The sequence below is a fragment of the Manihot esculenta genome, chromosome 5, assembly GCF_001659605.2.
Source record: "Manihot esculenta cultivar AM560-2 chromosome 5, M.esculenta_v8, whole genome shotgun sequence".
NCBI classification, from domain to species: Eukaryota; Viridiplantae; Streptophyta; class Magnoliopsida; order Malpighiales; family Euphorbiaceae; genus Manihot; species Manihot esculenta.
Window position 1 is genome coordinate 4,533,881 of NC_035165.2, and position 26,103 is coordinate 4,559,983.

The 26,103-nt window shown below is 36.8% G+C and overlaps 2 protein-coding genes across 3 annotated transcripts; one reads left to right on the forward strand and one right to left on the reverse strand.

Annotated features, from left to right (window-relative positions):
• The first annotated feature begins 1,336 nt into the window (after positions 1–1,336).
• On the forward strand, positions 1,337–6,787 carry LOC110614972 (nitrate regulatory gene2 protein). The gene is made up of 4 exons (XM_021756667.2): positions 1,337–2,747; positions 2,936–3,120; positions 4,092–4,315; positions 5,728–6,787. Exons 1-4 carry the CDS (start codon positions 1,529–1,531, stop codon positions 6,512–6,514), a joined length of 2,415 nt encoding a protein of 804 aa, XP_021612359.1. The 5' UTR covers positions 1,337–1,528; the 3' UTR covers positions 6,515–6,787.
• Positions 6,788–8,274: 1,487 nt separating this feature from the next.
• Positions 8,275–13,408, reverse strand: LOC110615112 (serine/threonine-protein kinase D6PKL1). Of its 2 annotated transcripts, none has more exons than XM_021756823.2 (3): positions 13,099–13,408; positions 10,788–12,134; positions 8,275–9,319 (listed from the first exon to the last, which is right to left on the reverse strand). In XM_021756823.2, the coding sequence occupies exons 2-3, from the start codon at positions 12,083–12,085 to the stop codon at positions 8,440–8,442; spliced, it is 2,178 nt and encodes a 725-aa protein (XP_021612515.1). In that variant the 5' UTR covers positions 12,086–12,134; positions 13,099–13,408; the 3' UTR covers positions 8,275–8,439. The 2 variants fall into 2 exon arrangements, with proteins under 2 accessions (XP_021612515.1, XP_021612516.1); XM_021756824.2 differs by lacking the exon at positions 13,099–13,408 and adding an exon at positions 12,621–13,021.
• Between the last annotated feature and the right edge of the window lie 12,695 nt (positions 13,409–26,103).

Genomic DNA, 26,103 nt, shown 5'->3' on the forward strand with positions numbered 1-26,103 from the left:
GCCAACTCCAGATTGAAAGAATGATCTTTCGCACCGTCAAATTTAACGGTGATTAAAAAAAATTAAGAACTTGTATTTTTTAACAATTTTACAAAGGCAGGCCAACTCCAGATTGAAAGAATGATCTTTCACACCGTCAAATTTAACGGTGATTAAAAAAAATTAAGAACTTTGTATTTTTTAACAAACAGCAATAAATAAAAGGTAGAATATATTGTTGAGTCCAGCAGGGCCATGTAGTAGAAAGCTGAGGTCCTTAAGGTTGAGGAGTCCGAAGAAAGCTTAAAAAAAAAAAAAAGAGAAAGCTTTCATTTTCTCCTTTTCCGTCGTCAACTTTTCCCTGAAAGGATACACTTATTGCGGAATATCTATGCTTTTTTCTTTTTGTTTATGTTTAACGGTGATTTGGGAATGTGATATAGCAAAGTCCAAACAGTAGTATAGAGGAGTGTGGATTCTTTTTGGAGACACTCAACTAGCATAGAGATAATAAAAAATAAAGTTAAAATTCTGAAATTGCATATTTTGATTAGGTGGATAGACGGATGTGTGTGAATTTATATATCATTGATGATGAGTTGTTTTAATGTTGATTTTGATTTATGATTACGTATGTATGAGTTTATTCTTCAATAAAAAAATAAGTCGAAAGAAAAATCGGTATATTTATTTCAAAATTACGTCTATAAATTAATTAATTGGGATTTCAAATCAATTTTTAATTTTATTAATAAATATATTATTTATTTATTTCGGATTTCAGATCAATTTTTAATTTTATTAATAAATATATTATTTATTTATTTCTTAAAAACAAATTGAAGCTAAATAATTAGACAACAACCAACACTAGAAAGGTCCCAAAAGATCCGCCCCTTATCTTCCATCTCTTGCCTCCCAGCTCACCCGCTCAACCCCAGCAAAGCACCAACATTAACAAAAAGCAGTCTTCTGCTATACCATTATTTAACCATTAATCAAACGTGATCATGCCCGTAATTATTTCAATATAGAACAAATTTTTTTTTTAAAAGGGACTTTTTATATCGCCAGCAACTGGGAGTGTGACTATGATCAATATAGGAGAAGGAAAAAGACTTCAATTGATATTTAATCAAATTGTTTAGTATTATACATAAATATTCAATTATTTTAATTTAAATAGCAAAAAAATAGATTATTAATTAATATATTTTTTATTAGCCAAATGTATTCTGTATATACAAATAAAACTTTTTCATTTATTTTATTAGTCAGCCAGAATCTAAATTATCTTTTAAATTAATTATGTATTTTTATTTAGTAGTGGATACACATGAGACGTCAACTGGGGAGAGGACCAAGAATATAACCCTCCAGTTGAGCCTGTCGCTCGCTCGCTCACTCGGTCACTCACTTTACAGACAAAACCAGAGGCTCAAATCGGGCGCCACCACCTCAAAACGCGCCATCCACTCCTACACTCTACACTTGGGATTACGCTATCAATCATTTTAGCCCCTTTCTCTGTCCCTGCTTTCTCCTCTACATGGGTTGTACAGCGTCCAAGCTCGACAACGAGGACACTGTCAGGCGATGCAAGGACCGCCGCCGCTTCATCAAGGAGGCTGTCAATGCTCGCCACCACCTCGCTGCGGCCCACGCCGATTATTGCCGTTCTCTTCGCATTACTGGCTCTGCTCTTTGCTCCTTTGCTGCTGGCGAACCACTTTCCGTCTCTGAACACACTCCTGCCGTTTTCCTTCACTCTTCAAATCCCCCTCCTCCGTCAACTACTTCTTTACCTCCGCGTGTTGCTCCATCTCCGTCCCCTTCTGTTCACCCACCTCCACCGCCGCCTGCTTTTTCCCCTTCCCCTTCACCCACAATTGCTAGTTCTAAGCTGCCCCATATCCTCTCCGCTTCAAGCGTTAAGTCTGCTGCTAATCGCCGCCGTAAACCTCCGAAGCTCCCTCACATACTTTCTGAATCTAGCCTTCCCTCTTCTCCTCGAAGTTTGAAATCTAATTTCACTGGAAATTTTGAATATCCCACAGCTTATCAAGCGAATTCGACGTACTCGAGCACGCCATCACAAGCTTCCTCCGTTTGGAACTGGGAGAATTTCTACCCTCCCTCGCCTCCGGACTCCGAGTTCTTCGATCGAAAAGCCCAAAAGCAAAACCAAAATCACCAACATCGTCAGCAACACCACTTAGACACTGATGATGTACAAGACGAAGAGACCGAAACCGAGACAGAGACTGAAACCGAGAGATCGGAGTACGACTTTTTCCAATTACAAAACAAGAAGCACAACTACCACATCAACAGCAATACAGATAACAAGCAGCACAGTACTGTCGACGAGGAAACAGAGAGAGAGGAGGTTCAGTGCAGCGAGTGGGGAGATCATGATCATTATAGTACAACGAGCTCATCGGAAGTGGGGGAGGAGGATGAAGATAGGGAGTCCAGATCCGAGATCGGGACTCGGTCGAATTTCGGGTCATCGGTGCGAGCGGAATCGACGAAGCAGCAATCATTTTATGGGAATGCGACTAAGTCAGATGAGGCCGGGTCATCGGCGAGTTTCAGAACTGGGGAGATCTCTGATATGAGGATGGTTGTGAGACATAAGGATTTAAAAGAGATCGTGGAGGCTATTAAGGAGAATTTCGACAAGGCTGCGGCGGCTGGAGACCAGGTCTCGGAGATGCTCGAGATCAGCAGGGCTCAGCTCGATCAGAGTTTTCGGCAATTAAAGAGTATGTCTCCTAGGTTCTGGGTTTCTTAATCGAATTTGGCCTTTTCTTAGTTCAGATTCTGCTGTTTTCTGAAATGAAAATTGCGAGTTACTTGGCATTTGATTCTTTTTCTTTTTAAAACTAATGTTGAGGTTAATGTTTTCACGATCAGTTTTGATTTGATTTGGGCATTTCCTTTTTAATTGCAGAGACGGTGTACCATTCTACTAGTATATTAAGCAACCTGAGCTCGAATTGGACCTCAAAACCGCCATTGGCCGTTAAATACCGGCTTGACACTGGTTCGCTCAACGAACCGGGCGGCCCCAGAAGCCTTTGCTCCACCATGGAACGATTGTTGGCTTGGGAGAAGAAGCTCTATGAGGAAGTGAAGGTATTATTTATTTATTTTTAGCTGAGAAAACAAAGTTTCTAATTGGGCACTGTCATTGTTAAAGATATGCACTAGTGTCGAAGATTGCCAAGTCGACCGCAGTACCCAATTTACGGTCGGTGGGTTTTTTTTTTTGCCTTTTGACGAAAATGCCCCTCGATGTTTTTAGTTTAACGCTTTCACCTCTTTGTATTATTATGGGTATAATCGTGATTTCGAATGCTGTAGCTCTCGCTAAAAATTCTCTCGTTGTAGTTGCCTTATCCTTCCTTTGATTACGATGTTATCGTCCTGGTTACATAGACTAAAATACCCTTGACAAACTGCCAGAATGACAATAAACCCCTGCCGGTGCACTTTTTCACTTTGCTTATAATTATCGTGTTAGTAGCTCAAAGACTTTCAGTCCCCCCCCCCCCCCCCCCAAAAAAAAAAAAAAAAAAGAAAAAAAAAAAAGGAAAAAATAAAACAATTGGATGAGTTTTGAATATAAGTTGAAAATCTATTGCATAATCCATGATCCGTCTTAATATATTATATATAAATTTGCCCTTTTAATATATCACCCTTTGAAAGTAATGGAAAGTTTCGTTAAGATCTAAAAATCTTGAATCTGTGTTTGAGGCGAGAGTTTTTAGAATAAAGTTCAAAAACCTCTAATGTCGACCCACCAAATTGGTGGTTAAACGAGCTTTTCTCTGGGAAGTGGTATATTATCAACTTAGAATCTTAGATATATGGTTAATTGAACATTTACCCATTAAAGAAGGTTTTGGATTCTATTCTTGATTCAATAGGATATAATGCGATACTCAGACGGAGGTATTTGTGGGTCCATCTAATTTCCATTATGCACAAACTTTGTGTTTTGCCATGCATACATTAAAATTTAAAAGAAGACAGTTTGGTAGAGAGACTTTCAAGCTGGCAATTGCTAATGCAGAAAAAAAAATTGTTTGATGTATTATTAGGCTAGAGAAAGTGTGAAGATTGAGCATGAGAAGAAGCTGTCAACACTACAGAGTCAAGAGTACAAAGGACAGGATGATGCAAAACTAGACAAGACCAAGGCTTCAATAAAAAGGTTGCAGTCCCTAATTATTGTCACATCCCAGGCGGTTTCCACCACTTCAACAGCCATCATTGGTCTGAGGGACACTGATCTTGTCCCTCAGCTGGTGGAACTATGTCACGGGTAATTGATTTCTTTCTATGGAACTCTGTTGAGATTATTACTTTTGTGATAAATCATGTTTCCAAATTTATCTCTATCTTGGCCTCCCTCTTCAGTATTTCCCTATTATTGGAAGAGCTGGATTTTTCCAGGATATATTAATAGAATCCAGATGCTTTGTTCTGTTCCCTATTTTAAAATTTTGCGTTCCCAAATAAAGCACAGGAGTTGAATTTTTGAGCTACTGCCACCTCTTCTTGTTCTTCTTTTTTGGGTTGTGGTGGGGATGCTCTTTGGACACTCACTGTTTTTGCAATTTCTTCTTAGTTTATATTATTGATGGTAATCCTAATTTTTGTATGCCAATTTTGCCACCTAAATTTATATAGTCTGGCATTTTTCTTTAGTAGGTGAATCGCTACAAAGCATTTATACTTTGCCACTTTCTTCATTCCATGAAACAACATGTGCCTTGTTGTTAACTCTCTAATTGCTATACCTCTTAAAGAAAGAGTGGGCCCAACTCTGCACCTCTTCAGTGCTAAAGCTAATTGATGAGCGCAGAGTTAGGTGCAATGGACTAACTGCGATATGACCCACCTTTGTCTTCTATTAGTTATTGTGTGTTAGGTTTTATATTGTAGTAAATTTAGTCAATTTTGACTTACTATATTATATGTCAGAACGTTAATAGCAAGGATAATCAGGTGGCGATTCTGCATAGGTATGGATGATTGATTGCACAATGAACATTCTAGGAAGACAGTTTTGGTTGCTTCTATCTGTGTTTATCATGTCTGGATTGTGTTATGACTTGTCTCACCATAAAAGTAGTCTTGAACATTCACCATAATGGATTGGGAGACCTATATTCTAAATTCTGAAGCTTTATTTAGCATTTTAGTATCCAGGTACTCTGTAAGATTGTTTCACGGATTTACATTTGCTGAGCAGATGGGCAACTTTATTATGTTAACAGGCTTCTGGAACTCTGTTAAGGTGTCCATGCCAAACTTGTACTGATAAACTGAAGTTGGGGTAACTTTGGAGAAGTTTAGCATTTAATAGTGGTATAGAGGAATAGGTTGAGGAAGAGAGAGATTGCCCTGGTTTTGGGGAAGTAGCTATTGACAGTACAACATGTGAAGCGAATGCAGTCTGTCCCACTTTTTCATTTAGCTTTTAATGTTAATATAAACATCATCATTGCTTTCTGTATTTCTAAATCATGACAGATATATGATATGCGTGGTCTGAATGTGCTACTCCCAATAGGTAACAGAGGCAGCATTTGAGGGTGAAACTAAATTCTCCTTTGCACCATGTTTTGACAGCATTCTCCTTCCTTATTATGAATGGTGAAACAGTTTGAATGTTTAACTGATGTCCATTAAACCATTTATGAAGTTGCTTATCCATAATACTCAATGCAGATTCATGTACATGTGGAAATCAATGCACCAGTACCATGAAGTTCAGAATAACATTGTTCAACAAGTCCGCGGCCTTGTGAACCGATCAGCCAAGGGTGACTCAACTTCTGAACTGCATAGGCAGGCAACTCGTGATCTTGAGTCGGCTGTCTCTTCCTGGCATTCCAGTTTCTGCCGTCTAATAAAGTTCCAGCGGGACTTTATACGATCTGTCCAAGGTTGGTTCAAGCTCACCCTTCTGCCTGTGAGCAATGACAATGTGAATGGCAATGTGGAACACTCCGATGCATATGCATTCTGTGATGAGTGGAAGCTTTCTCTTGACCGTGTTCCAGATACAGTTGCTTCTGAAGCCATCAAGAGCTTTATCAATGTTGTTCACGTGATATCTGTAAAACAGAGTGAGGAGCTTAAAAGTAAAAAGAGAACTGAAAATGTATCAAAAGAGCTGGAGAAGAAGGCTTCTTCTCTGCGAAACATTGAAAGGAAGTTCTATCACTCATATTCCATGGTTGGTGTTGGGCTTCCTGATACTGGACCTGATAACGGACAGGGATTGGATGCTCGGGATCCACTGGCTGAGAAGAAATCTGAGCTTGCAGCCTGCCAGAGGCGGGTGGAAGATGAGATGGTGAAACATGCCAAGGCAGTGGAACTGACAAGAGCTATGACACTGAATAATCTTCAGACAGGCTTGCCAGGGGTTTTCCAGGCATTGACCAGCTTTTCTTCCTTATTTACGGAGGCACTCGAATCGGTATGCAACCGTTCCTATGCCATTAAATAGTTATACATTATTTTTCCAGTTGGATTTTTGAGGAAAGCTGAATTCATGAGGGCTGGGATTTTTTGGCTGTGGGCTCTTGTGATAATTGTTATTATTTTTTGGGGGGTATTTTTGACATGTAAATATGTGGAGCCTTTTTGCGGTTTTGTCATCCTTTTTTTCTTTCAGACCAACGGGAGGAAAGTATCTATGTACAGGAATTTGGTTGGATTGTTTTATCTGAGGTTCAAAATTCAGCATGATGAATAAATTATACTCATTTTCAAGGCTTTATATTTAAAATTTCATCAGTGACCTTAATATCTTTGGATGAAAATGTAGAATAATTAAAGAATAAGTAACAGAAACAGGAAGCCAGTTTCAAACTTTCAATAGCGTTTGGCCTTCTTGGGACCAGAAGATAATTCATTTATTGATATGTGGGCTCTGTTTGCATGATAAAAGCTTTGGATCTTGTTGGAGTTGTGTACTTATCCCTTCTTATCTTATCTCTTCTTTAATTTCTTTGCTAGTAGAGGAAGCTGTATGCCTATAATATCAAATAAATGAGCACAATTTCACATGAAGCATTTATTTGATTTATCATTTGTTTGTTCCCTTAAGATTTGATGAATGATGAAATGAAAGAGTCTGTGTTTCAGGCTTTCATAAACGATGATCTTATCATTTCCTTTCATGTCATTCAACCTCATTATTTGTTAATTTAATAGATAACAAAGATTTTTTTCTTTAAAAAGAAAAAAGGAAAAAAGAAAAAACCCATGTGGTTGACAGGTTTGGATGTAAATATAATGGAATGAAGACAGGTGGAGGAAATAATATTCATTATAATTTCCAACTACATTGGAAACTATTATAATTGCAGAACAAGTGGTGTCTGTGGCAGTGGTTGTCAGAGTGTTGCTCTTCCAACATGCCGCATGAGAGGATCTCTGAACTGACAACATTTCATATTTAAATCTCATTTATGCAAGTAATCATTTCAAACTATAATTTCTAGTTGATTCATTATGCTATGATGTATAACTTTGATTTGGAAAGTTGACGATAAGATCTAAATTTAGATATGTTACTAGATTTATAGTGATAATAGAAGGATCAAATTAACAAGTCCTGATGTTAATATTAGAGTATATATTATTATCTAAAAAAATGGATCAACTTTGACGCTCTGGCAGTAGTTTCCTGTCTTCAAGTTTTTATTTTTATTTTTATACATTTATATACTTATTTTTTAGTGTTTTTGAAAGTAATCATACTTGAGTTGAACAAGAATTAGTATTGTCCGATTTCAGATTTTTTTTTCTTTTTTAAAATGATCAATAAATTTAATAAAAAAATCAGATGAAACTAAATCAAAATTAAAGTTAAAAAATGACTTCTTTTTTTTTTTTTAAAGAAGAAACCATTAATCTAGTTTTCAGTCATCTACTCCTGAAATTGGAATCGACATGCCAGTCCAGCTTTGGGCAGAATCCATATCTTGGGAGGCCTAATTTGGATGGCCCCATATCCATATATGCAAAAGGTTTGAGCTTTGACCATGGATGCGAAGTTGGCTGTGCTTCCAAATTTTAGTCACTTGGAAAACAGACAGCTACAGTGCGAAAGCGGCTCATGTGGATGCCCATTTGTGTAATGTTTGAAGATACGAATAATTTTTTTTTCTTTATAAAACTCGGCATTAGTTCTTATGAAATGATAGATTGCCTTTAAGTAATTGCTCAAAATGTCAAAAAACCATAGACCAAGCCATCGAGTGAAAACTAAAAATACTTGTGTGAATTAAAGCTACTCATTTCCAATTGATACTTTTTTACTCCTATGAGGCAGGTGAATTGAAGTTCATTATCAGAACAGAATACAGGCATACTCTTGTTAAGATGAACTAATACCAATACAACACAGCACAGTCAAAGCCTGTGCTAGAAGAACTCGAAGTCCAGATATTTACCTCCAGACTTCATGTCCGTCCCCACCATTCTTTTACTGCTGCTGCCCACCCCAATTGGATCAACTGCCCCAAATTTTCCAGGAAGCTCAGTCTCCATGGGTCTCGGCACTTCTGGAGGTGTGCTGCATCTTATTAGAGCCCAATTTACACCTTCAAAGAAAGGGTGCTGCTTGATCTCAGTTGCACCCCTCTTCACTCCTAACCGGTGCTGTGGTTCCTTCACCAGCAACCCTCGAATCAAATCACGGCTAGCATAGCTGGTTGCTGGAGAGTCTGGGAATCTAAGCTGTTGCCCCACCACATTGAACAGTGTAGCACGGTTTCCTGAGCCTTTGAATGGTGTTTTCCCATACAGTAGCTCGTGCAAGAAAATTCCAAATGTCCACCAATCAACAGCACTACCATGCCCTTCTCCCTTGATAATTTCAGGGGCTAGGTATTCATGGGTTCCAACAAAGGACATGGATCGGGCTGCCGTGGGTTCTGCTACAAGCTCTGGAAGTGCACTAGCAGGCAGTCCAAGCTCTGCTCGAGGTTTTCTGGTCTTTTTCTTACCTTTTTGTGGGAAGATTCGCGGAATAAAGCATGCAGGTTGGATGCATACGGAGGAGGGCTCAATACAGGCAGGCTGAACACAAAAGGCACCACCACCAGCTCGTTTTGAAGGATCAGAATCAAATGAGGTTTTTATCAGTGTAGGTGAAACTGCACATCTAAGGGACAGGTCAAAATCTGAAAGCATTATGTGGCCATCATCACGGACAAGAACATTTTCAGGCTTCAAGTCCCTGTAGACAACTCCAAGCATGTGGAGATATTCGAGTGCCAACAAAACCTCAGCAGCATAAAATCTGCATGAAGAAAAACTAGGATCATGTTCATGAAAAAAATGTTCATGCTATTGAAAGATATTCAAATAAACAAGGAATCATATCATGACACTTTTACGTTTTGTTATCAGCAAGAAGAAAAACTAAGGTTATGCAATTGAAAAATATTAATGCTATTGAAAGATATTCAATAAACAAGGGCAAGCAGTCATATCTCAACAGTATTGTGTTGTCATATCTCAGCATTTACTATTCAAGATATTAGTAGTTGATAGAAAATAAATTAGGAATGCAGTAATTTTAGCTCAATCTAAACACAATATAAGCATACTTGCTAGTTAAACTATAAGTAGAATAGGGGTCCTTAATTTTCATAATTGTAACTTAGTACACTGTAGACTAGAGCTACTAAATTGTGAAGTCTAGCTTCACAAGCTAGTGTTCTTCATACTGCAGTTTGTCAATAAGATGGCAAAACAGGAGTACAGGGAAAATTAAAAAAGAATAGGAAGAAGAAGAAAGAAAGAAAGAAAAAAAAATATTATAAATAAGATATTAATGGCAACTAATAATTTGCGGCAGTAAAACCTATCTTTTCTAACTATTGTAGGGTTCCAACTGTTCTAATAGTTAATCAGGAGCCAATGGTCTTCCCATGCTAGTAAGAACCTTAAAAACATCCTATTTTTTCTATTTAGACAGTGACATTGTTAGTGTTGATTTCAAGAACCTTTAAAACATTCCACATTTACTTATGTAAGGCTTGAGATAGTGAGATGATAATATACACCCTTTCCAATTAATAACCGTAAACCAGGTATGGATAATATAATTTTTTTTCTTACAAAATGATAAAAGACGTTATGCTGGGCAGTTTTAAATTGCCAGTGCAGAAATCAAGTGATGCAAAGTCAGAAAAGAGTTAAACATAAAGAAGGTGACAGGGAACAACTTAAGGCATCAATATTCAATACACAATTTGGAGACCTTATGAATTCTTCTCCAATTTCTAACATTGGTGGTGTGTGCGTAAGGAATTACAAAATTGTGGATAAGGTTCCAGTTCTTTCATAGGATTTGGAACAGCAAACTAGGAATTTATGCTTCATAAGCACTCAGAAGGTATATTTCCGTAAATTAAAACCACTTTGCTGCCAAAAGTCATGAAAGCTGAGGTATGTACATACTACCCACATGCTACTGGTAGATTGACTATCCATACTTTTTTATTCAAATATCGAATCCAAAACTCACAAAATGCAATGTCATGATCATGAGAACAAACTGGAACAATAAAAGAGAAGACCTTGTCAGGTGCTAACTACTCCAAAGGCAGAGCAAAAACTATGAAATTGAACCTTAGGAGTTGGGAGACATTACAGGACACCAGCAAAAAAGAAGAAAGCTGACTAGGGCAAGGTTGGCTCATGGATTAGAAGAGATCCATGCCAAATATAGAGCAAAGCGTGATGTTCTAATAAAAACATACCTCGCAGCATACTCAGAAAAATGTTTCCCAGGTTGCCTTTGCCTCAGAGTGTGCAGATCACCCCCTGGACAGTATTCCATGACCAAACATGAGAATCTGTCAGTTTCAAAATGTGTATACAACGTTGGCAGAAATGGATGATCCAAGAGCTGCAAAATCTCCCTTTCTGTCTGAGCCCTAGTCAACTTCTTCCTGCTTGCAAGAGATGCCTTGTCCATTACTTTCATTGCAAAATAACAGCGAGTCCCACTCAGTTCTGAAAGATACACACTACCAATGTCACCACAACCAAGCCGTTTTAGCAGTCTAAAGTGGCTCATGCCTAAAATTCCATCTCGTGTTCGAATGGCAAGAATAGCTTTCCACCTAGGATCATTTCCCTTGTGGGGCTTGTTTGCACTCCCAGTAATATTGCTCCAATTGCTGTCATCACTGAGGCCACTGCTGTCACTTGCACGGCTAACACTGGTCTTTGCACTCTCCAGTGAGTCTCCTCTAACACTAACACTCCCTTTGGTACTTTCGCAGTTTCTCTCCATGCTCAGCATGCCATCACTTGTAATAACATCACTTCTATAAGTACTGGCACAGCTATTAACGACGCTCATGGCTGTGACAACACCAGTACTGTCGATGCTACTATGTGGACTTACATTACCACTCGGAGGCAAAGAAGCATCCCACACACATTCCTTCTCCTCTGAATCAGGTGGAAGGAGAGAGTTCTCTGTATTTTGTGATGCACGAGGAACTGAAAATGGCGAATACAGAGTGACCAAGTCATTAGGTTCTTCAACCAAACTTTCTGTTGGTGAAAGAACAGCTGGGCTTGGTTTCTTAGGAGGAACCCTAATCGAAAGGTCTTCCAGGAAAGGCCCCTTCACAGACATACTCTTCATGAGGCATCCAGCCTCAGATTTCTTCTGCCCAATTGGTACATACATCATTGTTTTCATTAGATCTGTATCAACTGGTTCTGGTGGATGACTAGCTCCAGAGAAAGAACTGGGACCACCTTCATCAAAGGATTCACTACTTCCCTTAGATGCAACAACATCAAGCATTAGCTCTTCTTGTACAAGCAAAGAGTCTTTTCCCTTCCATAGTCTTACAGGTTCATGTGAATCTGCAACTTGGGAGCCTTGTCCAGTAAATCGTCCTGATACTTCCCTTGCCAAGCCCATCTGCAACTTAGGTACCTGATCCCCTTCTCTCCCCAACACCATGCGTGTATTTGATACCTGGAACACAGCAGGGAATTTCCCAATAAGTGCTTTTGATTCTGTAACCCTCTCCATGTCCGGTAACCTCGTAACATCACATGCAGTAATGTTTCAATGAATAACCCTGCAAATGGAGATTGGAGAATTCAGTAGGAGCTTCATTTTACTGTAGACCTTAATTACCATTAAACACTTATCACTCATTCTATTCCTATTTCCTAATAGATCTACTACGTCCCTTTATAGTCCCAATATGATCAAGGAGCATAAAGCCCTTAGCAAGCCATGAGCCAATCTACAGCAGAAGCTTCCATTTGGATGCCACTGATCTATCTACGGTACAGAATATGAGAAAATTGCAATTCATTGATTTAGTTTGCTAATTCATTAGATACTATACATCATAGCAATAGTAGCAAAGCATAAGCTATTTGGGCTTAAATAAAAGAAAATCGAAATAGCTAAGCCTCAGATTCTTTTCCCGTCAATATCTTCAGCCCAAAATAGAAAAAATGGTTAAATCGAATTTAAGTAAAATTAGCAATCAGTTTATGAAAGGTATTAAGCATACACATGCATGATTTATAAAGGAAAAGAAATCCTCACTAACCGTCTGCCAGGAGCAGAGCACCTTGAACCGGCAAAACCACCCGGGAGGAAACCCTAATTAGAAAAGCTCCTAGAAGAAGCTCACTGGATCAAGCAACTAAAACCCACAAGCGACTCATTGCACTCTTAACATCACTCACAATCAATGGGGACACCAGTACAGAGAGTCTAATCAACTAGGAAAAAAGAGCTAAAAAAGCGAACCCTCAAGTTAAAGAAAGCGAGAAATGCAAAATTCTCCGACGATACTGTATTCACAGTAGCATCCCTATCCTTGGATAACCCTTCATCTCCACGCAAAACAAAAGCCAAAAGAGACCAAAACAGAGAATCCAAAATTACACTGTAGTAGAACACAAAGAGATCTCGAAATCCCAAAAAAAAAAAAAGACCAACCAACATAAAGCACAACGAACGCTCAATCAGAGCAAAAGAAAACGCACAAAAACAATGAAACGAAAAAAAAGAAATTAACGCACCAGCGAAACGAAGAGTAGGAATCTGTACGGAGTATCGAGTACAAGAATCTGAGGGCTTCAGTGAGGGTAGAGCTTGAGAGAGATAACAGAGAGTAGAGTTCTTTTTCTTTCCTCTCTAGAAGCTTTTGAAATAATAGCAAACAAGAGATTTGTAGAGCCCGAGCAAAGAGATCAGAGCTCGAGCTCTTCTTTCTCTCTCCATCTCCAACACTGCAGTTTATCTCTCTTAATTTTTCTTTTTTTTTTTTTTTTCTTTTTGTCCACTGCAGTGTATAGGGTGGCTCTGCAACTAAAAAAGCTTTTGCTGATGGGTTATTAGTAGCTTTTGCTTTTTTATCTCTTTTCTTTGTATGGGCAGCTTAGCGTGCGCTTTTGCTGTGAGAGATTGGTGGGGCCCGTCAACTTGGATGACCCCACATGTGGGATCCACCCTGTTTCTTCTTTAAGATACAATGCTTTTCAAGGAGTGGGGACAATCTTCGGCCCTGTGTCTCGACTCTTGACTATGAACCATATTTCAGGATCGGGTTTGGATTATGGGAATAGAGTCGTATCACTTTCGTTCACATTATTATTTTTTATTGTTTCTGTTAGTATCATAAAATTTTATTAAAATGAGTGATTCACAGGTCAATATATAAAACTAAACCCTATCAATAATCATAATAATAAGGTAGGGTCCACCAATATTGGCCAAGGTGGGCCCTCACCTCTGAGAGCTTGAGCATCTTTGACTTACCACCGTAGGTATTATGTAGTGTTGGTGTGAAATTTGTAGCAGGGTATGGAGTAGACCTAATTTTTTTTAAAAAAAATTCAATTTAAATTTGATAAAATCAACAAGTTGATGAGAATTCATAATTTAATTTGTTAAAAAAAATAAGCGAGTATGCTATCGCGACAAATATTAAAAATTTCATTGGACACTCCTTGTAGTAGTAAAGATTCTGATTGGTGGATTGCAGCAGAATTGGGCTGTGACCGTAACAGTATAGTGCAATTATGAACAGTCCATTATTGGAATGTGTCTGCTACGGCCAAGATGCGTAGTTGGATTGGGCAGTGCGCTAAAAGTATATAATGTCCAAATCACCCACGCGACACCACAGCTAGAATGTAGCTGAAACAAGGGTCATTTTTGACCTTACCAAAAAGGACAGGTACGCGTGCATGGTCAATTGACAACGTCTAGCGTGGCTGTCAATAATGGACAAAACGGTTAAGCCAGTAAACTGTAGAAAAATCACCGAGTGGTCAGCTTCTTCCTGTTCCTGGCTATGGCCGTTGCTGGTGACCGTGTCCCATTGTGTTGCCGCATACGACAGCGTTTCCTACCTCCACGATTATGCAAGGTTTAGTAAAATATTAATCATGTTGGGGAAAGGTGGTCAAAGAAATTAACTTTTTAAAAATATTTGGATACCCAAATCTTAAATTTACATATTAGACTTGGTTCTTTTGAGAGAAAAAAAAAGTTATAAAAAAATGGGTGGATGATGCGGATCATGATTGGTGAACTTTATTGATGGATGGTGAAGATGAAATGGACAAGTGAGACTCTAATCCCAGTAAAGGCATAGTTGGTGATTAAAATGATTAGGGCAATATATATTTAAGGAGTGGGATGCGAAATCCTCACAGCCACGTTTCCGAAAAAAGAAGAAATTTGTAAATGTGGGGGTAGGGTTTGTTCCCTTGCTTTTTGAAAAGGGGAAAATTAGAGGTTTGAAAGTGTGGGTTAAGAGTATTGGAATTAGGAAAAGGGCGGCATTCAAAGGTGGGTTCTCTCATGATTCCATTCTCACTTCATATTTTGGTCCACCACCAATTACTTTCTCGGTGGAACTTCTTTCATTTTACCTGGGAATCCTGCACTAAATGTGGAGCATAAACTTTACTCTTTTTTCCTTTTTTTTTTAATAATGCTCTTCTGAGAAGCACAGCTTAGTATTAATATTAATTTGAGAGAGAATCAAATTTAAATTCAATTGGAATTTCTACTGTCTTATTGACTTGTTGCCTTATATTACAACTGTTTCACTGTATAATTTCTCTGGAATCATCGGGCCATTATGACTGAATGAAGGAATCAACTGGGCAGATGCACGTCAAGTGATCTCCAACTCCCAAGAGGTAAACAAGCCTACACGGCCCACTGCGAATGTGAAGAAATTAAAATTGTAATGATTTGTTTGGGCCTGGAAGTTCAAGGTTCCTAATTGGGCCACCAATGGTCCATATAAGCTCAGAGGCCTTTTATATTGTCGGTAGCTATTAGCTAACCCACATGGAGAATTGGTGAGCAGTGCAGGATCTCTGTAGCTGGACTGCTGAACAACTAGCTGATAAGAGACCTGATTAGCCTCATTGAATAGGGAAAAACAAGAAAAATATCACAGATGGGTTATGTCCCATTACGTTTCAGCTTACTACAGATTTGCTCTGTGCTAATTGTTTTCAATAATACTTCATTTAAATTTGTTTTCAAGTGAAATTTTAAGTTAATAATTAATTATTTAATTTAATAATACAGAAATTGATAGAAAGAAAGTAAATTAAATTAAATTAAATTCTTATAAATATATTAATTTTAATTATGAGATAATGATTTACTTTCCATCTTATAATTTTTATTCATTTTATTTTTTTATAAAAAGATAAAATTTTTAAGTAATTTTTCAATTATATCAATTTTAAAAATATTAAATTTTATTAATTACTAAAATATTTTTAAGAAATTCTGAAAATAATATAAAATTAAATAGACTTCTAATAGTTAATTTACACATTATTATAATATAAAAAATTGGAGAATAATTTTAAAATAATAAAAATAAATAAATAAAAATTATGAAATGGAATAAATAATTTCAGACCTTGTATATTTGATAAGTGGAAATAATAGATATTTTTCAAATGAATTAAGAAAATATAGGTAATATAATTTTTTTAAAAAAGATAGTTATTATAGTAAAAATAATAAAATTTATTTATCTTTTTAATATATCATCACTATTTTTAGGCTCTATTTATTTAGAAATAAAAGTAAACACTTTTGACTTCGTTCCTTGCCATGCGGTTATAAGTCATGCTAAGTTTTCCCTAGCTTAAATAATTTTTCTGATATAAAAAAAAAAACAACTATAAAGTATAAACTGTTTTCAAAGGTTTTATTTTTATTATTTTTTTAACAATTACCTATTTATTAGTAAGGGCTCCTCTTTGATTATTTGGGTCCATAATTGTTATTCTAATATTATTGAGCAATTACATGGTGTTCTTTCACTTCTAGTCATCTTTTTCTATATTCTACATGGTGTATCAAGTGTGTTGCTAACAAGATAAACTTATATATTACGGAGCTTTTCATGTCACAAATTCAATGAATTTATAAAATCTGCAATGCGTTTTATGTAGGAAGCAATATTTGATTTAAATAAAAAATCAATGAAATTAAATTAAGTTAAAAATTCAGTCTAATTTTTTATTTTTTTTATTTAATTTTTATTTTTAAAAAATTTTAATTATTTCGGTTCGGTTCAATTTAATAAAAAACAATTGAAAATCTAACTGAACCGGTTAGTAAGCAATAATATTGATGTGACTGAAATAATTCAATCTACAAGAAAAGGAAAGTGAGGTGATAGGTGCTTATACCAGCCACTCTAACGCTCAAACTAGTAAACTAAAGGAAAGTGTGAGTGTAATGAGATGTTTTGAACTCAAGAGTAGTTGTATCCGAATACATACATTGATCTCTATATTCATTTGCTTTTATACTGTAGAAAGATAGGGTTGGTATTCAAACCTCCTACAAATTTGACTAGCACTAGCCAGTGAATACGGTATTCCGTGATTATAGGTGTAATTGGAATCTGCTAGATTACATTCTCTAATCATAACTTTCCGTGAAATCTCATCCTGCTGAGGAGAGGGCGAGTCTGGTGAAGGACCTTAAACTACGGTGTCCGGATCTTTCTTGCCGTGAGTCCATGACAGGGGTGGTTTCCCTAGAGTGAGGGCTACTTTCATTTTTCCTTCCACCGCTACTAGGGTTCTTCCTACCCATTTGATCGAGGCTTGGTCCCTGACGAGCTGCTCCTCGGGTAATTTCATTTGCTGGAAAACCAGGTAGAGTAATAGATTCACCTTGTTGTCGTCGTTCATTAGCACCTTATGAACCTTGAAGTTATGGATGACTGCTTTGATGATCAAGGTATCATCGTGGAGCATCTGCACCCCTTGTGCATCATCTGATGAGAAAGAGATGGTTAGTTGGGAGTGTTCAGCGACTTGCATCACCTTGGAACCACTTTCATTTTCGTTTCTGCCTCTCTTCTTCCCCTTCTACTCATACGGCCTCTAATTTCTCCAACAATCATGTTGATTGTTCCATTAGAGCCGTCAATTATTGGTGTCCCGATCTATCTCCTAAGCCTTTCTCTCGCTGCACCTTGCTATTGCCTTTGGCCCTCTGGCTTCTTCACAAAATTTTGAAGATGACCTCACTTAATCATCCTTTCTATCCCGTTCATTAACTGATAACAGTCGTTTGTGTCATGACCGTGTGTTCTGTGGTATTGGCAATATTTATCCAAGTCTCTTCTGCTTGCCTCTACTTTCATGGCCTTGGGCCATTGCACAAAATCTTTGTCCTTGGCTGCAACGAGCACCTCAACTCTAGATACGCTCAGGGGAGTGACTTCAGTGGGGAGCCAGGGCTGATAAGGTCTCTATTCCTTTATTTCCCATTGGTGTTTGTTCAATGCCTCCAGTCCCCAGTCCTATCTTCTCTTTGACCTGTCTTATCTTTTGTCCTCCCCAATCCTACCTCTTTCTTTGTCATCTCTCGCAAATCAACTAGTCATCAAGGCGTTATTATGCTTTATATATTTCTTTGCCTTTTTCATCAGCTCTGACAGTGTAGTAAGGGGCTTCCTGCACAGTGACCCAAAGAACTCTGGAGAGGTTGTGCCCTTTTGTATGACTTCTACTGCTTTTCCCTCATCTAGCTCGAGTATATGCAAATCTTCATAATTGAATCTGGCCACATACTCTCTAAGGGATTCATTCCTCCTCTGGCGCACAATTTCTAAATAGCTCATTTTTCTTTCTGAATGAACCCTAGCAATGAATCTGCTGATGAATACATTGATCAGGTCTTTTAAAGTTCTTGATGCTCCCCTACTCCAAGCGCTATTAAACCATGCATGGGGCTAGTCCTGTTAAGGTGGTTGGGAAGACCTTATACATTAGGGCGTCCGAATGGGTCTGCAATTCCATGAATGTCTTGTAGTTCAAGACGTGCCCTCGGGAGTTTCTCGTTCCGTCATAGGCTACCATATGTGACTTCATAAACTTTTTTGGTATGGTTTATTGTTAAACCTATTTCACAAATGTTGATGAGTTGGCAACAGGGAACTGCTTGTTGTCTCGTGCTCCCAATTCCGTCAGTAGTTGCTCTTTTAATCTTTTTAATTTTTTGTCTATGTCTACATCTTCTCTTCTAGGCCTCTTCCAGGCGATAGTTTTTTTCTATCTTTTCACTCTCCAGCCCTTCTACTGACTTAGAAGAGTAGCTCTCAACCCCCTCGTTCTCGATAAGCTCCTTTACTATCATGTCTCTTGCTCGGGCTGTCGGCTCGTTCCTCTGACTGGCTTCTCCATCTCTATTGTTTGTCCTCCTACTGTTCTATTGAGGGATATGATAGTTTAATGTGGGTTGAGACTCATTGGTGTTGAGCCCTTCGGCTATAAGTGGTGTGCTCGGTACTAAGCCCTCTCTACTATAACATCTAGCCTAGCCAGTGAGTAATGTTCTGTAACTAGAGAGCATGCTTTGCAGTTTTTGGTCAAATAAGGTAGTTCGAGGCACAGTCTCGATTGAGTTTAGTGAAGGTTAAACAACATTGGTGACTGATTTACTGGGGCCATTGGGCTAAAAAACGAGAACTATGGACCTTCCTGGGTCGAGTTTAGGTCGTTTGAGATGTTTTCAGTATGGTTTTTGCTGTAGTTGGCCATATGGATATCAGTGGGTGAATTGAGGATGAGAACTCTTGGTGATAAAAAGATCTCCTTCATCCCTACAGACGACGCCAATTGATGTCTGAGATATAATAAGGGGTAGGCTCATAGTATATTTTGGTAAGTTTAGTTCGTTCCTCCCCCTCTGCTTCCTTTTATTCCTATTCTCTTTTATCCTATAGTGACGTGTAATCACCGTCCTGTGCTCGTATCTTTCTATCATAGTCACGCCGATCGTACGTACGGGTATACTGCGTCATTTCCTATCATCAAGCGGCCATTTAATTATATTTGGCGCCATATGGATAAGATCCCAAACATCACGAAATTTGTTGTTCTCCAGAGCTAATAGGTTATTTGTGACCAAGCCCCCTACGTGTAGGCCTGTACACAGCCCGACTCGTCAAAGCAAGTCCAAAGCTTGTACATGGAGTAGGCCAAGTATTGAGCCCTAATAGAACTAAACTCAACTTTCCTAGTGCGGGCTCAGTCATGGCTAGGACGTCCAGGCCCGGTTATCATCAAATTTATTAATTTTGATTTAATTTTAAATTGAATAGACCGAATACTCACCTCTAATCGATCATCATTTTAAAGTCTTGTTCGTATATTATATAGGAAGTATATTTTCAAAAAACTACAAAAAAAAAAAAACTCACTTTTGAGAATTATGATATATTGTGTTTAGTATACACATTAACTTCAAAATAAATAAGTATATTTCTAAGACTAAAAAAAATATTCAGTACATAATTCAAAATAACAACTAATTAAAGGATAATATTAAGTTTTATTGCACTTAATTAAAAAAGTGCATCTTATTAAGACTTATTTAAATTAAAGTAATATTTAAATAAGTTACTTTAATTTACACAAGAGAAGTAAATTACTCCACTTTTCAGGAAGTTAGTTTAATAGTGTAAATTAAACAAGGAAATTTTTGCACTTTTGACTTCCTTTGTTTACTCAGTTTCAACTAAACAAGATCCATGCGTTCAAACTTGATTGTAGAGGATTTGGAACTATGTTATTTGAATAGAAAAAGGAGTAACAATCAATTTTGTTGTTAGACCTCATGTTTTTAAAAAATTTTAAAATTTTATTGAGTTTGAATCTTAATTAAATTCAAATAAATAAAATAATATTATTAAACTAAGAGAATTAAATGTTGATTTTTTTTAGAATAATGTTGAAATTAAAATTTATAATAATTCAAAATACTCGTAAAAGAAAATCATGAGTTATTATAACTTTTCTTTTTTTGGGGGGGAAGTATCTGATTGACAGTGAGATGTGAGTTTTTCTCGTGAGCTAAATTTAGGTAAGAAACTAAGATGGGCATAGCCCAGCCGCAATCACCGTCCAACAACAAAGGCATACATTGATACCGGGACGCGCAAGGAACTAAGAATTTATTTTTCAAAGATATATATTGATAATAAATTGTTTTTTTTTTAAATAAAAAATTACTAGTAATTGAAAATTTATTAATTTTTAAAAATATATTAAAATGATTATAACGTTTAAATTTTTTTATTAATTTTAGTATTAAATATTATAAAAATTTAAAATATTTTTAATAAATTAAAAATATATATATAAATTTTAGTGGGGTTTGATTCGTCTAAAAATCGCATCAATCAGATTGTGCATATTCTCATATATAAAACAATGGGTGAAGACGACCACCGACGCACTCCGAAATCCCAATTTGATGCGGAAAAAAAGAATTGCGGCTGTAAGTATAAGAAAGTTCTAATAACTTCTCAACGTCAAAATGATTATTTGTTAATCTGTCGCCATTTGTACTCTTCTTGTATTGTTAACAATGATTGCAGAAAAAAGGGCAATACCAATACTTGCTTCATAGTGGGACGGAGAGTAGACTGTTGCTTCCGCAGTCTTTTGTTGTATCTGTGTTGTGTGGTCAAAAATCACTTTTTCCCTTCTTAGTTAGATACAGGCATTTTCCACATTCTTTTTTCTTTTTTTTTTTTTGGAAATTTATGTTTGAGATGATAAGTATAAAATAATAATAATAATATAAACATTTTTTTAAAAAATAATAGGAAATTAATGGGTCCATTCCTTTTGTACAAGTGTTAGAAGTTTAGTGTCCTTTGCTAAAAGCTGCTGATCTGATTTTCACCGTAAATTGACGCACGTGGCGCGTTTTTTGATAGTTCAACTCTCCCGTCTACTTACTCGTTTTAGCCGTCCAACTTTTCTACCCTCTCTCTCATTTCCTCCTTCGTTAGGATCGGATCTCATCTCCATTTGGGTTTGCTAGTTTCTTTGACCACAATTATTAACACTAATGAAGATTATGACCCGTTTCTTATTTAAATGAAATATTAAAGAAAAAAAAGTTAATATATATATATATAGTTTTTAAAACTTACAATAAACCTCCCTCATATATTACATTAATGTAAGATAACGTTATTGAATTCTTAATTTAATTACTTAACATTTAAAAAAAGTATGTTCAAATAGTAAAATTATTGTAAATAGTACCATATATATCAACGACATACAAAAATAATATATATATTTAAATTGATCAAGTCAAAATTTATTTTATTAAAGTTAATTTTTATTTTGATAAATTAAAAAATGCTAAATGAGAGGTACAACGAAGAAAAATAATTTATTTAATTAATAAATTTATATTTATATTTTTAAAATTAAATATTTAAATATTTTTATAACCAGTTTATTTTTTCGTTCATTTTGCTTTTAAAAGGGTGAGAATATTTTTATTATCTTTTTTGAATGAATAAACTATACGTAGTACTTAAGTTTTAGTATAATTAATAGATCGAATCTTATATTTTTTAAATTGAATACCTAAATTCCTTTAGAATTAATATGAAAATGTTTTTATTATCCTTTTTAAATTAAAAATATTAAAGAATTAGAATTTCATTCATTTTCTCTGTCTATTAAAATTTAAATATTTTTATCTTTTTTTTATTTGAAATAACACTTAAGTGTTCATTAACTTTTATCCAAATTATCATATTCAACTAAATTTTAATATTTTTTTTTTGAATCAAGAAATACTTTATTTATCTTGTAGAATAATAATCTAAGAGACAATCAGGAATGTTAATTCAAATCTTGAATCTACCATAATGAATAGATTTTCTAGCTAATAAATGTGCGACTCTATTTTCTGAACGTCGTACCCAACGAACATGAATGTTACCATGAGACCGCATAGCATCCTTGCAATCAGAAACAACTAATCCAAACTCCGAAAAGTCATCCAGAGGAGAGCGAATAGTCAAAGCTAAGGATTGGTTATCTGTAATACCCGGCTAGACTCCGATATCGGAATTCCTACCGTCCGGTGGAATCTCGGATGTCAGAAACCTCTAGAAGGGTAAAATCATGTTTTCATAAAATGATTTAATGTATTTTATGGTTTTAAGCAAGAAAGAAATTAAGTTTTTAATGAAAATAGCCTTGTGAGGAAGACTCAGGTTCGGCCGCCGAACATGCATGCACTTCGGGTGTGCTTTAGGCCCCCGAAGGCATAAGTAAGGGAAGTCCAGGTTCGGCCGCCGAACCTTATGTTCAGCCGCCGAACATGGCATGCATGCGGAGGCACGTTAGGCCCCGAAAGTGGCCTGGCCAGCCACCTATAAAGGGGTCCCCATGTCCGAACGGGTGAGCTTTTCTCCCCGTATTTGGCCAAGATGAGTTCTCCGCCGTCCCTCATCGATTTTGAGCTTCTTCCTTCGAATCTTCATGATTTTCTTATAAGTTTTCACTTGGTTTGAAGATATTTGAGCAAAAGAGCAAGTTTTGAAACTTGGAGACCAAAGAGGTGATTTCTCCCCATCTTCAAGCTAGGATCGTCTTTCCTCTCGATCTTCAAGAGGTAAGCTTAGATCCGACCTTTCTTGTATGTTTTAAACAAGTTTTATGAAGATCTATGGGGTAGAAATGCATGATTAGGTTTATGTTGAGTTTTTGGTTTATGTTGTGTTTATAGACAATGTGGGTTGTTTATGCATGTTTGATGTGTTGTAATTGGGGTTTAGGATAGTTTGAGACCCCTATATGCTTGTTGGCTTGAGTTTGCTTGTTGTAGAATAGGTAAATGCATGTGTGAATGGATTGGGAGGTTTTTATGCATGAAAGAGGCTGAGTTCTGCCTTTGGAAAGAACTCAGGTTCGGCAGCCGAAGGTCCTTTCGGCCGCCGAACCTGCCTGTGGAGGCCAACTTTTGGCTGCCGAACCCTGCCCCCGAAATAGGACTTTCGGCTCTGGAAGGGAGTTTCGGCCGCCGAAGGTGCCGCCGAACATGCATGAGTTTCGTCTCTGGAGGGAACCTTCGGCCGCCGAAAGTGCCGCCGAAGGTGCATGACTTTCGGCTCTGGAGGGACTTTCGGCCGTCGAACCTGCCGCCGAAAGTGCCCTGTTCAGCCTTCTTTTGCATGATTTATGTGATTGTTTTATGGTGTTTTAGGGGGTTTTTTGGGGAGTATTTTAGAGTCATGTTCATGGATGTTTGGTCCCTCATTTGAGTCCACCTGTATAGGTTCGGACCCGAGGAACCGAGGACCTCAGCAGTGAGATAGCTGCTTCAGAGTCATTTGAGTTTCAGCCAGAGGTGAGTGGAATAACTCTTCACGTTCAAAAGCAAATAAATAAATTATGAGCATGATACATGCATCATGTATGCCATGAGATATACTAGGTTGTTTGCATTAGAATTCACGAATATGTTGCATTGCATTATTTGATGTTAATGTGGATGGATGTTGGATGATCCTTTAGTCCTCGTATGATATGATATGATGATGATACGGTATGGAAGACCAGTGAGGCCCATTCTACGCCCCTGGCACTATGGTAAGAGAAAGACCAGTGAGGCCCATTCTATGCCCCTGGCACAGTTGGAATATTATGTTATGTTATGCTATGGTAAGAGAAAGATCAGTGAGGCCCATTCTACGCCCCTGGCACGATTGGACTATGTTGAGGACTATTGGTGACAAGTCCATCCTTGATGTGAATTGTTTGTGATGTGTTGCATTTCATGAAAGCATGAAATATAAATTGAATATGTTATTATTCTGTTCACTGGGCTTTATAGCTCACCCTTCTCCCTTAACCCCTAGGTTTGCAGGTACAGGGTAGACCAGGAGGTCAGCAGGAGTAGAGTCATGTTTTTGTAATAGCTAGATGTGGACATGAATATGATGTAATGTAAAAGTATAGTATAGAAATGTAATGTAATAATGCTTATGGAAGTTTAGAGTTGTGCTTGACCATAGTATGAATGTTAATCCCTTTCTAGTACATGATCTTAAATGTTTAATGATAATTATTATAAACCAAGCTTAATGTATGTTATGTTACCCCATTGGAGTTTTTGATGAGGACTCCAGTGTGAGGCTTTATATTATGATTTGTGCATGCACAGGTTAAGCTTGGTGAAGGAATGATAGAATGAATGAATGAGTGAATGAATGACCAAATGAGAAAGTTTTAAAATTTTTATGTAATTGTTGATCATGTATGGGATTAAACAGGTATACAGGATGAATGTTTGGCTTGCTACGGGTCCTGGCGGCCTTAAGCCGATCTGGATCCTAGCGCCGGTAGCGGTCCGATTTCCGGGTCGTTACATTATCCGTAAAAATACAACCAGCCTGAAGAAAACAATCTCTAGCATAAGATAAACATTGACGCAAGGCCAAAGCTTCAGCAATAACAGGTTGCCCACCCCCCTCATAGAAACCCGAAATTGCAATGGAAAAGAAGCCTTCCAAGTCCTCAAATACTGCTGCAAAACCGAATAAATCAGCACTAGCAAAGACTGCACAATCAATGAATGCAATCCAATCAACTTCAAGAGTGGTAGCCTCAACCAAAGGGAGCACACGAGGAACAGATGGGTGGGATAACGTCCTTGGCCGAGCAACAAGTGAAGCCACATAATCAATAAAATAGGAACTAGCAGCATGATGAACCTCACTAGGTGACAAAACTTTATTGACCCACAATCTTTCATTCCTGGCATGCCATAACTTCCATGCATGTATAGCCATACGTGCTGTCCTTTCTCTGCCAAAAGTATTATAAATATGAATAAAGAAATCCATGAATATAGGAAAAGCAACAGCAGTAGAAAAACCAGCAAGTCTCCATAACTCAACATGTAACATCCAAAAAAATAAAATAAAATAAAATAAAACAAAATAAAGTAGTAATAATAATAATAAATAAATAAAAAGTATTAAGATAAAATAAAACTTTTTACATGATGAAGAAAAATAAAAGGATTATGAAATTAAAATATGTATATCTATGTGAATTAATAATATGATTTAGAGTATTTCAAATTATTTGTTATATAGCTATTTGTCATTGGTTTAATTATTGGTCTTAAATGACTTTTGATTTAAATGTTTTATTAAAAAAAAAAAGTTGAGCATCACTAAGCAATTTGCTTAGCGCGTAGGAATTTGTTTTTCCTCGTGCAGGTTGTAGATTTAAGAAACAGTAGAGCAAGATCTGCATCAACCCAGTCAGAGTTACATCATTGACTATCCTGGGGTATATTTTATAAAAAATTTTATATGAACTTGATTTTGAAAATATGGTATGTACATAAAGTTTTAGAGATGAAGTTGTATATGGTTGGTATTAGATATTTTTTAAAATATTTTAAGTTTGATGTAAATATGGATGATTAGTATAAGTTTCTGTGTTGAGATTAATGAAATGTTACGAAGTGTTTGATTTGAGATGAATTTATGTTGATGTTAAAAGAAGTTTGGGGGTTAAGGTTGAAATTGATAGAAGTGTGATATTACTATTCACAGGTGGAATGAAATCCATATTTCAGGGGAAACTCTGCCGGATTTTCGGTTAAAAAAAAAAAGCCATGATTTACTTGATATAAATTAAAGGAAAATAAGAGAATTATTACAGAATGTAATGTCTCCGGCTCGGTTA